General features: G+C 40.2%; 2 protein-coding genes across 4 annotated transcripts; one reads left to right on the top strand and one right to left on the bottom strand.

Moving 5' to 3' along the window:
- The first annotated feature begins 559 nt into the window (after nucleotides 1–559).
- Nucleotides 560–8,403, top strand: LOC135761031 (kelch-like protein 28). The gene is made up of 6 exons (XM_065275115.1): nucleotides 560–654; nucleotides 2,634–2,894; nucleotides 3,332–3,969; nucleotides 4,168–4,611; nucleotides 5,626–5,834; nucleotides 6,029–8,403. Exons 1-6 carry the CDS (start codon nucleotides 583–585, stop codon nucleotides 6,190–6,192), a joined length of 1,788 nt encoding a protein of 595 aa, XP_065131187.1. The 5' UTR covers nucleotides 560–582; the 3' UTR covers nucleotides 6,193–8,403.
- Nucleotides 8,404–8,475: 72 nt separating this feature from the next.
- dorip1 (dopamine receptor interacting protein 1) lies at nucleotides 8,476–11,798 on the bottom strand. 3 transcript variants are annotated; one of them, XM_065275118.1, is made up of 5 exons: nucleotides 11,639–11,798; nucleotides 10,682–11,209; nucleotides 10,157–10,246; nucleotides 9,607–9,741; nucleotides 8,476–9,459 (listed from the first exon to the last, which is right to left on the bottom strand). In XM_065275118.1, the coding sequence occupies exons 1-5, from the start codon at nucleotides 11,755–11,757 to the stop codon at nucleotides 9,276–9,278; spliced, it is 1,056 nt and encodes a 351-aa protein (XP_065131190.1). In that variant the 5' UTR covers nucleotides 11,758–11,798; the 3' UTR covers nucleotides 8,476–9,275. The 3 variants fall into 3 exon arrangements, with proteins under 3 accessions (XP_065131190.1, XP_065131188.1, XP_065131189.1); XM_065275116.2 differs by having other exon boundaries at nucleotides 10,682–11,251; nucleotides 11,639–11,794; XM_065275117.1 differs by having other exon boundaries at nucleotides 10,682–11,242; nucleotides 11,639–11,794.
- Nucleotides 11,799–11,962: the final 164 nt, after the last annotated feature.

The following is an 11,962-nucleotide window of genomic DNA, read 5'->3' as shown; positions in this document are numbered from 1 at the left end:
ATTTAGTGCAGAGAGAGAGAGAGAGAGAGAAAGAGACACATTTAAAGGACACACCCAAAAACAGCATTTTTAAATTTTTGCTGACATCTACAAAGTGCTACAAAGTGGCAAATTTAACATGTTATAATAAATTATCTGTGGGATATCTTGAGCTTAAACTTCACATTTGCACGGAGACACCAAAGATTTATTTGACATCTTAAAAAGTCTCATGAAATGTCCTCTTTAAAATTGACAAATGATTCTGATTTCAGTGATTTCTTCCATTAGTCTTTTATGAATTGTTGAAATGTTTTATACCCAGGTATCATTGAAATTTATTTTAATTGCTTAATGAATTGCTTAATTGCTAATTGCATCTGTGAATATTTACTATCCTGTCAATATACGGTAGTGTGATTGGTGTATTTCACATTAACATGAAGATATACAGAGAGACGTCACTTTAATGAGAGATTGTTTAAAAAGGAAGTTGCTTTTGTAAAAGCAAACAAGTTATTTATTGAGGGACTTGGACTTGAGCAGTTTTTTTTTTTGCTCTGCTGGCTGCTGACTGGTTTCCCGGAAGTGACGCATGCGCTGATGTGTGTTTGTTTTCCTGACAGCCGCTGCCGCGTTGAGCTTCAAACGGACAAAAATCCGTCACAAATGCAGGTAAACACTTAACAAAAATGTTATTTCTGCAGGTTACGCTAATAAAGTACATCTGAATGCCGGTGTAAATTAGATTATTGTGCTGTATGAAGCTGTCTGTGCAGATGCTAACGTTAGCAGTTTTCTTCTTTTACGATTGCGCTGTAATATCAGTCGATGCACGCGAGATGATAATCATTTAATCATTGTCAGTGATTGATAAGTAGGAGTGCTGTCGTTGGCTTTATCTCATATGATTTCTACTGTTCTTAAAATCTTAGGCTGTGTATCAAAACCCATTGAACTGACTGGACTAGAGACAGGCTAGTGGGCGCTTTTCGGATACCATAGAGCATCATTAACATATCTGTTTGTTAGTTCCTATTAACCTGTTTACCTGGACATCAGTTTATCCACTCTTAAGCACACAGATCAGACTATATGGCCATCATTGAGGATCAAACATGCTGTCTATGTAGGCGTGTGAAAGTCTATGAATGTTGCTGTTGTTGTTGGATGCTGTCTGAGTAGGATGCTCTCATTAGCTTCTATTAAACTAGTGGCTCGTGTGTACATCTGTGTATAAAGGAGGATTTTGAATTTGACACAGAACATTTGGACTATTTTAAAATGAATCTCATGCTTTAATGTTTGTATAATGAGAGACTCATTAGTCGTTGTTGTTTGTTCATCTGTTGCTCTACTGGGAATTTGCTGTTCCCTAAAGATCATCGCTCTCAGTCAGCAACACATCTAACATGTTATAATAAATTATATATGAGGAAATTTTGAGCTAAAACTTCACATATGTACTCTGGAGACACCAAAGATTTATTTGACATCTTAAAAAGTCTTGTGAAATGTCCCCTTTAAAGGTGTCATAGAATAAAAACTATATTTATGTAGGCATAGATGAATAATAAGAGTTCATGGTAATGACATAATGAGCCTCAAACACGATTGTTTCCTCTTTCTTATGTAAACCTTGTGCATGCAAAAGACCACTGGAAAACAGACCAATCTCAACTAGAGCTGGCAAAAAATTGCCTGCGATTCTCATGCGTGTCTCATCAGTAAAGCCAGTTTGGTGATTAGTAGTAAATCTGTTCCAATATTTAGTCTGAAGTTCTACTATTGACGTTACAGTTAAGTTTTGCAGGTCCATACTGAAAAAAACACAAACGTCCATTAACAATCTCCAAACAATTGATTATTCCTCAAAATCTGATACAGACTCAAACATAAGATCTGTTTACACACACACAGAGCTACTGAAGGAGAAACAGCCAATCAAAGCAGAGCTCAACATTATTATTCATGACTCTTTCAAATAAGATAATAATAATAGATCATTTAATTTTAAAGACAAATCCTAGGGTTGTAAATGGACATTTAAAACTGACTCTGGATCATTTTTGCACTTAATAAAGCCACAAACATTCAGTGTAGATATCAGAGAAGAATTTAACAGATTATTTCAATGCATTCTTTGGCACCTTTAACTTTCTAAGGATAGTTTTCCAGACAGGGATTAGCTTAAGCCAGGACTAGGCCTTAGTTTAATTAGGAAATATAAGGGCACACTCACACTATCCAAACCAAGAGGGCTTCGTGTCATCAGGCACCAAATGACTTTGAATAAAAAACACAAACGAAACATTATGGCTATAGAAATCTTAATGACGCCCCCGACTCGGATCGATAAAAGTACAGTGTGAGTGCATGCTTCTGTGGGAGTAGAGAGTGGGGACAATCACATTGGGGCATGGTTTGGTTTGGATAATGTGAGTGTGCCTTAACTAGTTTTAACAAACATGCCTTATTAAAAACATTACCTGTGTGCATTTTAAGGGAAAACAAAGGGCACTTGTTTCTTTTAAGATATGTCAGAATATCAAGGAAAGACTTGAAATTCAAAAGTCATGATGATTATGTAAGTTGTCTTTATTGACTGACTGTTCATGTGAGATCATGCCAACCTTCACTTCTGTGTCTGTAAGATGGACCAGCCGGCAAAGTCGTATATGTTTGCCAGTCTGACGCGTCCGCACTCCGAGCAGCTCCTGCAGGGCCTGCAACTCCTGCGACAGGACCATGAGCTCTGTGACATCGTACTGCGAGTGGGTGACACCAAGATTCATGCACACAAGGTGGTTCTGGCCAGCATCAGCCCGTACTTCAAGGCCATGTTCACGGGAAACCTGTCGGAGAAAGAGACCTCGGAGGTGGAGTTTCAGTGTGTGGATGAAGCCGCTCTCAAGGTGATGACTTTCAGAAAAGATCCAGATATCACTTTTTCATTTTGATCTAGCATAAAATAATCAATAAAATCAACTTGGTTCAGAGGTTTCACAGGTTTGTAGGTGAATGTTATAAAAACGTTTGGTAAATGTACACTGTATTTTGCATTAAAATAAAACTTCAGGAAAATGACTGTATTGCAATAATGGGAATCTGATGAGAGAAGCCAGCAGGAATATTTGGAGTTACAATAAAAATTGAAGGATTATGTGTTTGTCACAATAAAAAAACACACAAATAATCTTGTTTTGATCTGATCTGAAGTGTTCATGAGCGTGCTGGTGATGTGTAAACCGTTATCTGTGATCCTTACACGGTTTCAGATTTATTCAGCCTGCAGTGCCTTGTTGATTGTGTGTTATAGTTGTTGACCTTGTTGTTTGCGTTTTATAATCAGGCCATCGTGGAGTATGCGTACACAGGAACCGTCTTCATCTCACAGGAAACGGTGGAGTCCCTGCTTCCTGCTGCTAACCTACTGCAGGTCAAACTGGTCCTCAAAGAGTGTTGCAGCTTCCTAGAGAGCCAACTGGACGCAGGGAACTGCATCGGGATTTCACGCTTCGCAGAAACTTACGGCTGTCACGATCTCTGTCTGGCGGCCACCAAATTCATCTGCCAGAACTTCGAGGAGGTGTGTCAGACGGAGGAGTTTTTTGAACTGACGCGGACGGAGCTGGACGAGATCGTCTCGAATGACTGCCTGAACGTGGTGACGGAGGAGACGGTCTTCTACGCCCTGGAATCGTGGATTAAATACGACCCGGCGGAGCGGCAACAGTATCTCGCTCAGCTCCTGCACTGCGTACGACTGCCGCTGCTGAGTGTCAAGTTCCTCACGCGACTCTACGAGGCCAATCATCTGATTCGTGACGACCACGCCTGCAAACATCTGCTCAACGAGGCCCTGAAATATCACTTCCTTCCCGAACACCGGCTCTCCTACCAGACGGTGCTGTCTACGCGCCTGCGCTGCGCTCCCAAAGTCCTGCTGGCGGTGGGAGGCAAAGCTGGGCTCTTTGCCACGTTGGAAAGGTGAAAAGATTCAGTTTATCCGGTTTGTTTCTGTTGTCATTTTAAAGACTGATTACTGGTCAGTAGTGGCCAGAAGTAATGTTCCTTTGAGGATATTTGCTTTCAGTGCTTTCATTATGAATCGTTTGAATCACTCATCACGATGAATCTTTCGAGTCACTCATCATGATCAAAAGTGTGTTTGTTTGTGTGTTGCAGTATGGAGATGTACTTTCCACAAACGGATTCGTGGATCGGTCTGGCTCCTCTTACGGTTCCACGCTATGAGTTTGGAGTGGCGGTTCTGGAGCAGAAGGTTTACGTGGTGGGCGGTATCGCCACTCACATGCAACAGGGCATCAGCTACCGGCGGCACGAGAGCAGCGTGGAGCGATGGGACCCTGACAGCAACACGTGGTCCAGCGTGGAGCGTATGGCGGAGTGCAGGAGCACTCTGGGTGTGGTGGTGCTGGCCGGGGAGCTGTACGCTCTCGGTGGCTACGATGGCCAGTACTACCTCCAGTCTGTGGAGAAATATGTACCCAAAGTGAAGGAGTGGCAGCCTGTGGCACCGATGACCAAATCACGCAGCTGTTTCGCCACGGCTGCGCTAGACGGGATGATTTATGCCATCGGTGGCTACGGCCCTGCGCATATGAACAGGTACGACTGCTCATTTGTTCTAGAAGGGTCAGTAAAAACTAGCCACAACCCTGTAAAACATTCATACACTTCATACGCTTATACAGTGTTAATACATTGTTTTGTTATACACAGTGTATCTGTCAATCTATATATATATATAGTGTTGTGCTCACAGGGACACAGGGTTGTGTTGTGTCTCCATGATCACGCCGGCTCTCCTGAGAGCATCTTGAAGACAAGACATGAAGAGCGCTCTGTACAGTGTAGAAACACTTCATGCTGCCAGTATTTCGGTCTTTGTTCATAAAATTTTTAATTATTTCTGCTCTAAGCACCAATATCCAGAAACCTTTGAAATGTTTTGATGTTATAATAATGTATGATGAATAGTAGGGCAGAGCAATACTGCTGAAAACATGTGATGACACACTAAATAATGGGCTGTTCGATATGTGATATGATATCTTTTTTCTTCTGAAATCAGTTTAAATTGTATTAAAATATTTTTTAAATGAAATATCAAACATATGTTTCACATTTCAGCAAAAATAATGCATCACAACATCTGGAAATGAACAGCCATCTTTTACTGTTGCATAAAACAAATCAGAGAGATTTTACAATGTAAACAAACACACACACAAATACGCATGCTCATGCCAGATATTATATTATTCGCATCAACCTTAAACTTTGAACATACGTAACTTCTTGAAGTATTAAAAGTAAATTGTGATATGCACATTTGCGCTATTTCGCTATATTGCACAGCCATAATGTATAGTTTGAACAAAATTCCTGCGTATCTTTACTGAACATAAATGATCCTAAGATCTCATGTGCTGTTACCTAAGCTGTAACGCTTTCAGGTGAGTTTGACCTGTCTGATGATAAACCTGAGCAGAAGATCACAGAGACTACATCACTGTTATAATAAGAATTACATAACCCTTACATGCTAAAAATCTGTTTTTAGATGAATAATGTTTGACAACTCATGATGTAAACTCCTATTTGCCAATTTATGAGCAGTGTGGAGAGATATGATCCGAGCAAGGACTCCTGGGAAATGGTTGCACCCATGGGTGATAAACGGATCAACTTTGGAGTGGGAGTGATGCTGGGATTCATATTTGTTGTGGGGGGTCACAACGGCGTTTCCCATTTATCCAGCATCGAGCGATACGACCCGCATCAGAACCAGTGGACAGCGTGCCGGCCAATGAACGAGCCCCGCACAGGTGAGCGTCATCTGCTGACTGGGGTCTTTACTGATGTAGAAATGATTATTTTTGCCTCACAGATAAGAATTTACATAAAAGTGAAATGTGAGGAGTATTAATAAGACTCACAGAGGTCTGTCAGTATCAGATTTGATGCGTACTACTGTGATGTTGATCAGATAAGATCAGATCTCGTGTGTTTCTCTGTACAGGCGTGGGTTCTGCTGTGGTAGATAACTATCTTTATGTGGTGGGCGGTCACTCGGGCTCATCGTATCTGAACGTGGTCCAGCGTTACGACCCCATCACGGACAGCTGGCACGACTCGAGCGGAATGATGTATTGCCGCTGCAATTTTGGCCTCACTGCCCTTTGACCCCGGGCGCAAGGATGCCACCGGACGAGAGAGGACGAGGGGAAACGTGGTTTCTGTTTCTGCAGCGTGTTTCCGCTCATCTGCGTCACATTCTGACATTCACGCAGAGTATTTAGGACACGTGAGGGCGGCGCGGCCAGCACGGATCAGATGAACGCGTGTGTGACCCGTGCCGGAACATGCAGAGGACGCAGAACGGCATGTGTGTGAGGCTCGGTTCCTGTACTGCCTCTCTTAGCACTTTCCCCTTTACATCTGAAAGATTCTGATGTGTGTGCGTGCGCGCGAGTGTTGTACTCTGTGATAAAGGGCTGCCTTGTGTCTTGTACATAGTGTGAGTAGATGATTGTGAACGTGCTGTTGTTCATCACCTGTTCATGTAACAAACTGCACTGAGATACTGACTGTCTGTCTACACTCATATTATCCTCAGTTTCCTCTTTAAACATCTCACAAGAAATATCTGCCTCATATTTCACTTAACATTCAAAAGAAAGAGATTCTGTAAATATTGTGAAGAAAGAAGATGAAGCCGTCGTGGTATTATGTGTTATTACCACCGTGCACTCCCTATGATTACTCTTATTACTGAACTTTTTATAATCTATGTTTTTCCTTCTAATGAGATGTTTGAGGGAAAGTTGTGATAAAACGAATGCCACAAATCGGCTTCTTGTTCTTTACAAACAATCTTTGTCTTACTGAAATGTGCGGTTGTGTGATTTCTGTATGACTGTGACTCAAACACACACACGCACACATATGAAGACTTTCACTCTGATTGGTGCTAATTCAGATCATTGGGATGTTTTATGTTTCTCATCAGAGGTGAAAGTTGATTTGTGTCGAGATGTTTAAGGAGGCGTTACACACCAACAATCACAGAATCAAAGAGTTTTTCTCATGAGATGCGTTTAGTGTTGAACAGATAAAGTCAAACGTTGGTGCCAAAACATTTCCATCTGCAGTCAAACAGAAGAAAAGTGTCTGGATCATTTCAGCGTTCACATCTGTAGGAATCACTGATGCGAGAGTCTGATGTTCAGTCATTTTATTCAGGTTCTTCACAGATTAACTGACTAAATGAATGCGAGCATTAATCCACCACTCAACAAACCATTTTATACTTTGTAAACACTAATATTTCAGTTTGAAAGCATTAAGACAATGCAATAATGATATTTTCTTTACTTTTTTAAACCATCAAATTGCCAAGGTGTTTTTGAAATCCTGTGACTGACTGAATGGCACATAATTCAGTTTTTATTTTACGAAGTTACTCATTTTGACTGTCTTTCAAAACCTGTTGTTCAGATGAGAATGTGTTTGTTAAAACCACTCTGATTGGCCATGATCATTTTGACATTAAAATGGTGATGTTCATTTTGTTGCAATGAGTTAAACTACTTTCAAACAATGAAATGCATTTCTTTTATATGCAGTCATTACTCATTTAGCAGAATTAAGAAAAAATACACACAGATTTCAAAGGTCAAGGTGGAAATGATTGTGTATATCGAGATGTTTTGTGTTTGATTAGCAATAAGAACTGTTTCTTTATGTTATGGTGAATCTTTTAGAAGTCCAAATCCTCAGACACTTTTTCGAGTAACTGCTGACCAACATTTGTGTTATTTGATTTGGCAAAACTTTAAAGAGGTTGATTCTCATTTGTATGCTGAGCAAACTGTGTGCGCGTGTATATAAAGTCATGAATAAATCTCATGTAATGTGAGAACACAGATACATACATGAACTGATGACCTGAGCAGCGCTCTTCAATTAAAATCCTTCAGTCATGATGTTTTTTTTTATTTCAAGAGAATTAAACGATTCAGAAATGTAAACATGCTGAAAACATGAAACTGCAAAATGTCGGGGAGATGTGACATGCGTGTTTTTATTGTCCTGACGGTCGCTGTGCTCACCTAAGTGCTTGTTTCTGGAGGACACCATCAAGTTTGAGTGTCTTGCATTTTTGGCCACATAATGTTTTAGGTCACTGGGAAATGGGTCTGGTTTGTGTCTTACTGTAGTTGAGTTTTTTTAATATACCTATGGATTGTTACTGGAATTAAACAGAGAATATGAGCTACAGATGCACTATTGTTGGTTTTACATGATTTATCAAGCACTGAGAGAACATAGCACAGCTTTTTATTTTTGTTGTGTTGCAGCTGATCAAATCTAAAATAAAGGCCTGGAAATGTGTTTCTCCTTCATTATGTGAACAATAGTTTCATAGGAGTGGACTTTTATGGTCTTTGAGATAAACAAACAATGTTACAGATGTAGTTCAAATTTTATTTACAAAGACAACATATAGAAAAAATGCTAGACTATTGTATAGTTTTGATGAATCAAGGTGGAAAAGAAATGCCATCACAGCACTTATTATTAATCATACAGATTCTAACTCGTAACTATAAAACCTGGTAAGATAAAGGGTAAACATTACTCGTACTTGAGTAGATTAAGAAATCCGAGAGAAGAAAAGGTAAAAACAGGGAACTGAAAGCAATGTTGTATAGATTAAAATCATTTATAAACATACAAACACTGGATACATGTCCATTCAGGACTGATATATGGGACAAAACGAAACCATGAGTGATATAATTTGATATTTTAATAATGTAGACATTAATTTTCTGTAAGCAAGCATCTCATTTCATCTTCTGATATAAAGTTTACATACGTTGGATTACAGAGGACCTGAATGCAGTTCTGAGTTTTCCCTGTCAATATACAAATCCCACACAGGCCAAAACTATTATAGTTCATAAAAATATTCTTGGATTCCAAGCACGCCTGAAAAAAAGCCCTTTACTGTGCAAGACAGCAATCAGACGACATTATCTAGAAATTACAAAATTGAATATATATATAGAGATAGATATATAAGAATATGAAATTTCACAAAAACATGTAGTATAACAAAAACGAATCATTCAACTTAGATCTTCTTTGAAGGAAAAAAGTAAAAGTGTCCAGAGGACATCATGAAAGTACCAAAGAGGTCATGAAGAAGACACAGAGTTAAAGTTTGAGACTCTTTCTGGTAGCAGGCGTTTCTCTGCGGTTTATTTGTCTGAAGCTCGGATGTAAACAAGAGAAGAGAGGAGCAGGAACTCCGGTGGTTTATTCAACAGCACAAGATTGTCACTACGGAGACCATCATAGTGCATCCAGTATCCGTCCATCTGAAACGCAGCAGAATAATGATGCTCGTCTCTGTTGAAGAGTGTAGCGCCCTCTAATGAGTACCTACAGTATACAACATCAATGTTACACAGCAGCATTGTGTGTGGCAGAGATCCAGTACACTGAAAATCATCTTTCTGCCATAAACCACTATAAGCTGTATAAAAATAATGATGAGATCCAGGAATAGCAGCATGTCATCAGATATACCGTTGATCAGACAGTTCAAGGCGGTACGGTACGTAAGACAGATCCTCGGACTGCCACATCTGCATGTTCAGAATGATGAAAGGAGGCGGGCCGTGACAAAACACACGCTGACTGAATTCTCTCAACCCCTTACATCTGAAACACACAATACACACATGATTCAACCGCTGGCGGTTACAACGTTTCATTTATTTCATCAATAAGAAATAAAAATGAAATATTAATCAAATATTTTATTCCATTGTCTCAAAATAAAAAATTAAATAATTCTTAAATGTTCAATTAAAAAAAGCATTTACACTGAAAAGCCAATAAAGTACAAAAGTAAGGGGGCAGTGATAGGCGAAACATTTAAGTGTCCCCGATTGGATCCTTAAGAATGAATAGGGCTAGGCTAAATGCTAACACATTCACAACGCGTTGTACAAAGATTAAGTGTACACATTGAAAAAAGATAAGTATGTATTAATTTGCCTAAGTTGAAGTAAGAAAATAGTAAAATATTGAAAAACTGTGGTGTTTTCCTTTAAAAGAAAATCAGGTATCTCACTTGAATTCATCACAGAGTTCCAGCCGTGGGCAGAAAAACTCATCAACTGCTGACTGAATGGGATCTTTATCAGGCAGCTCATGTGGAGGACTGAGAGAGAGAGAGAGAGAGAGAGAGAGAGAGAGAGAGAGAGAGAGAGAGAGAGAGAGAGAGAGAGAGAGAGAGAGAGAGAGAGAGAGAGAGAGATTTTTAAATAATTCAATGGCCCTCGTCAATTATTGCTTAATTATAAGAGAAACTCAAGCATCCTTTACTCCAAAGCTCACAGCTGACGGTCATGAACCTGGAACAGAAGAATGATGCTACGCTACTCATGAAAACAAAAACATTCACTATTATGGATTTTCTCACAGATTCTAACAGCTCAGTTTGTATGTTTTTCACAGTGAATTTGTTTGTTTGTCACTCTGTAGGTCTACAGTCAAGAAGCTATAATATGACAGCGAATCATTTCCACCATACTAATCTTTCCTGAGTAATAAAATAACCTGCCGAGAGAGAGCATTGAGAAGTGTTTCAGGTCACCTAATGTTGATGGTCTTCTGGAGATCCTCCTGAAAGCGTGCCGGACAGCCCCAGTTAGAGCACCAGCTCTCCTGTACACTACACATCAGGTTCTGCAGGTTCTTGGTGAAGTTCTCATGCTCGTTCCCAAAGAGATCGATCTCCAGAGCTGCTTGGTGGACCTCTGAGCGATACTGACGCTTGGACATGCGGTCCCAGATCCACAACATCTTCACTGTAGTGTAGTCGTAAGAGTCCATCAGATAGAGGAAGAGCTCCACAAACTGTTTCCCGAGGAACGTGGCCACCTCTCTTGGGAAGGTGTGATTATCCTTCAGGATGATGTAGAGGAGCATGAGGAACCCGTCGATGGTGCACGTGTTCTTCAGATTGATCTTAACATAGAGAGGTGTGCAGGCGATGGCTTTTCGACCTGCTCTGATTGGGTAAACCCCACCCCAGGGCAACACCGGGCGCCAGAATGATCCATCACCGTTATTGTCGTGATTATTGACAGAGGCCCGGATCTCCTCGTACAGCGTCCTGGTTCTGTCAAAACAAAACAACAACACACAAACAGTGCTACAGATCCTTCAAGCAATACCACAGACAGACACACACACACACACACACACACACACACACACACACACACAGGAAACTTTCTGTGAATTTGGACAGCTTGTGTTTAGGTTTTTAAAGACCTTTCCCTTATAAAACAAAAACCAATAGACACCATCACAGAAATTCTATTGGTTTTATTGGGAATTTTATTGGTTCTTATGGAATTTGGCCAAAACGTACAGTGTAGTGGTTTTAATGGTAAAAGTGAATGGTTCATATTGGTATTTTAATGTAATGGTTTATAGTTTTTTTCAGCAGGGTTGACATCAGACACTAAATCGAAATGACGAGCAAATCTCTTCCGCACTCGTACACGCACAATCATATCAGTTTCTGGATCAGATCCGGACTCACCTCTCAGTGTTTTCTGTGTGTTCAGAGTGTGATATGAAGCTCTGTAGTTCTGTTAAACAGCTTAAATCTCTCTCCATAATGCTACATATACCTTCATTTCTGCACAGCCAACATGGCATCTGTTGTTTTTCATCGCTCAAGCCACGCCCACTCAGCGCAGGACACTGCGCGTCATCAATACACGTACAAAACACTGGCCAGGCTTAGAAACCCCGCCCACAAACACGTCATCATGTTTACAGCGCCGTGCTGCCTGCGCAGGCATGTGTCCTGTAAATATTACATTCATACAAAAAAGTGGGCTAAAGCCAAGCCAAATTGTGA

Source organism: Paramisgurnus dabryanus, chromosome 17 (genome assembly GCF_030506205.2).
Source record: "Paramisgurnus dabryanus chromosome 17, PD_genome_1.1, whole genome shotgun sequence".
NCBI lineage: Eukaryota > Metazoa > Chordata > Actinopteri > Cypriniformes > Cobitidae > Paramisgurnus > Paramisgurnus dabryanus.
Note: the sequence above shows the minus strand (reverse complement) of the source record. Positions and strands in the feature narration are given on the sequence as shown.

Bases quoted from the DNA above. Each gene is read 5' to 3' on its own strand.
- LOC135761031 (XM_065275115.1), top strand. From the start codon at position 583: ATGTGTGTTTGTTTTCCTGACAGCCGCTGCCGCGTTGAGCTTCAAACG. The intron at 655-2,633 runs GTAAACACTTAA...TGTGTCTGTAAG, and splicing joins AAAATCCGTCACAAATGCAG to ATGGACCAGCCGGCAAAGTC. The intron at 2,895-3,331 runs GTGATGACTTTC...TTTTATAATCAG, and splicing joins TGGATGAAGCCGCTCTCAAG to GCCATCGTGGAGTATGCGTA.
- dorip1 (XM_065275116.2), bottom strand. From the start codon at position 11,757: ATGCCATGTTGGCTGTGCAGAAATGAAGGTATATGTAGCATTATGGAG. The intron at 11,252-11,638 runs GTGAGTCCGGAT...TATTGCTTGAAG, and splicing joins CACACAGAAAACACTGAGAG to GATCTGTAGCACTGTTTGTG. The intron at 10,247-10,681 runs GTGACCTGAAAC...TCTCTCTCTCAG, and splicing joins CAGAAGACCATCAACATTAG to TCCTCCACATGAGCTGCCTG.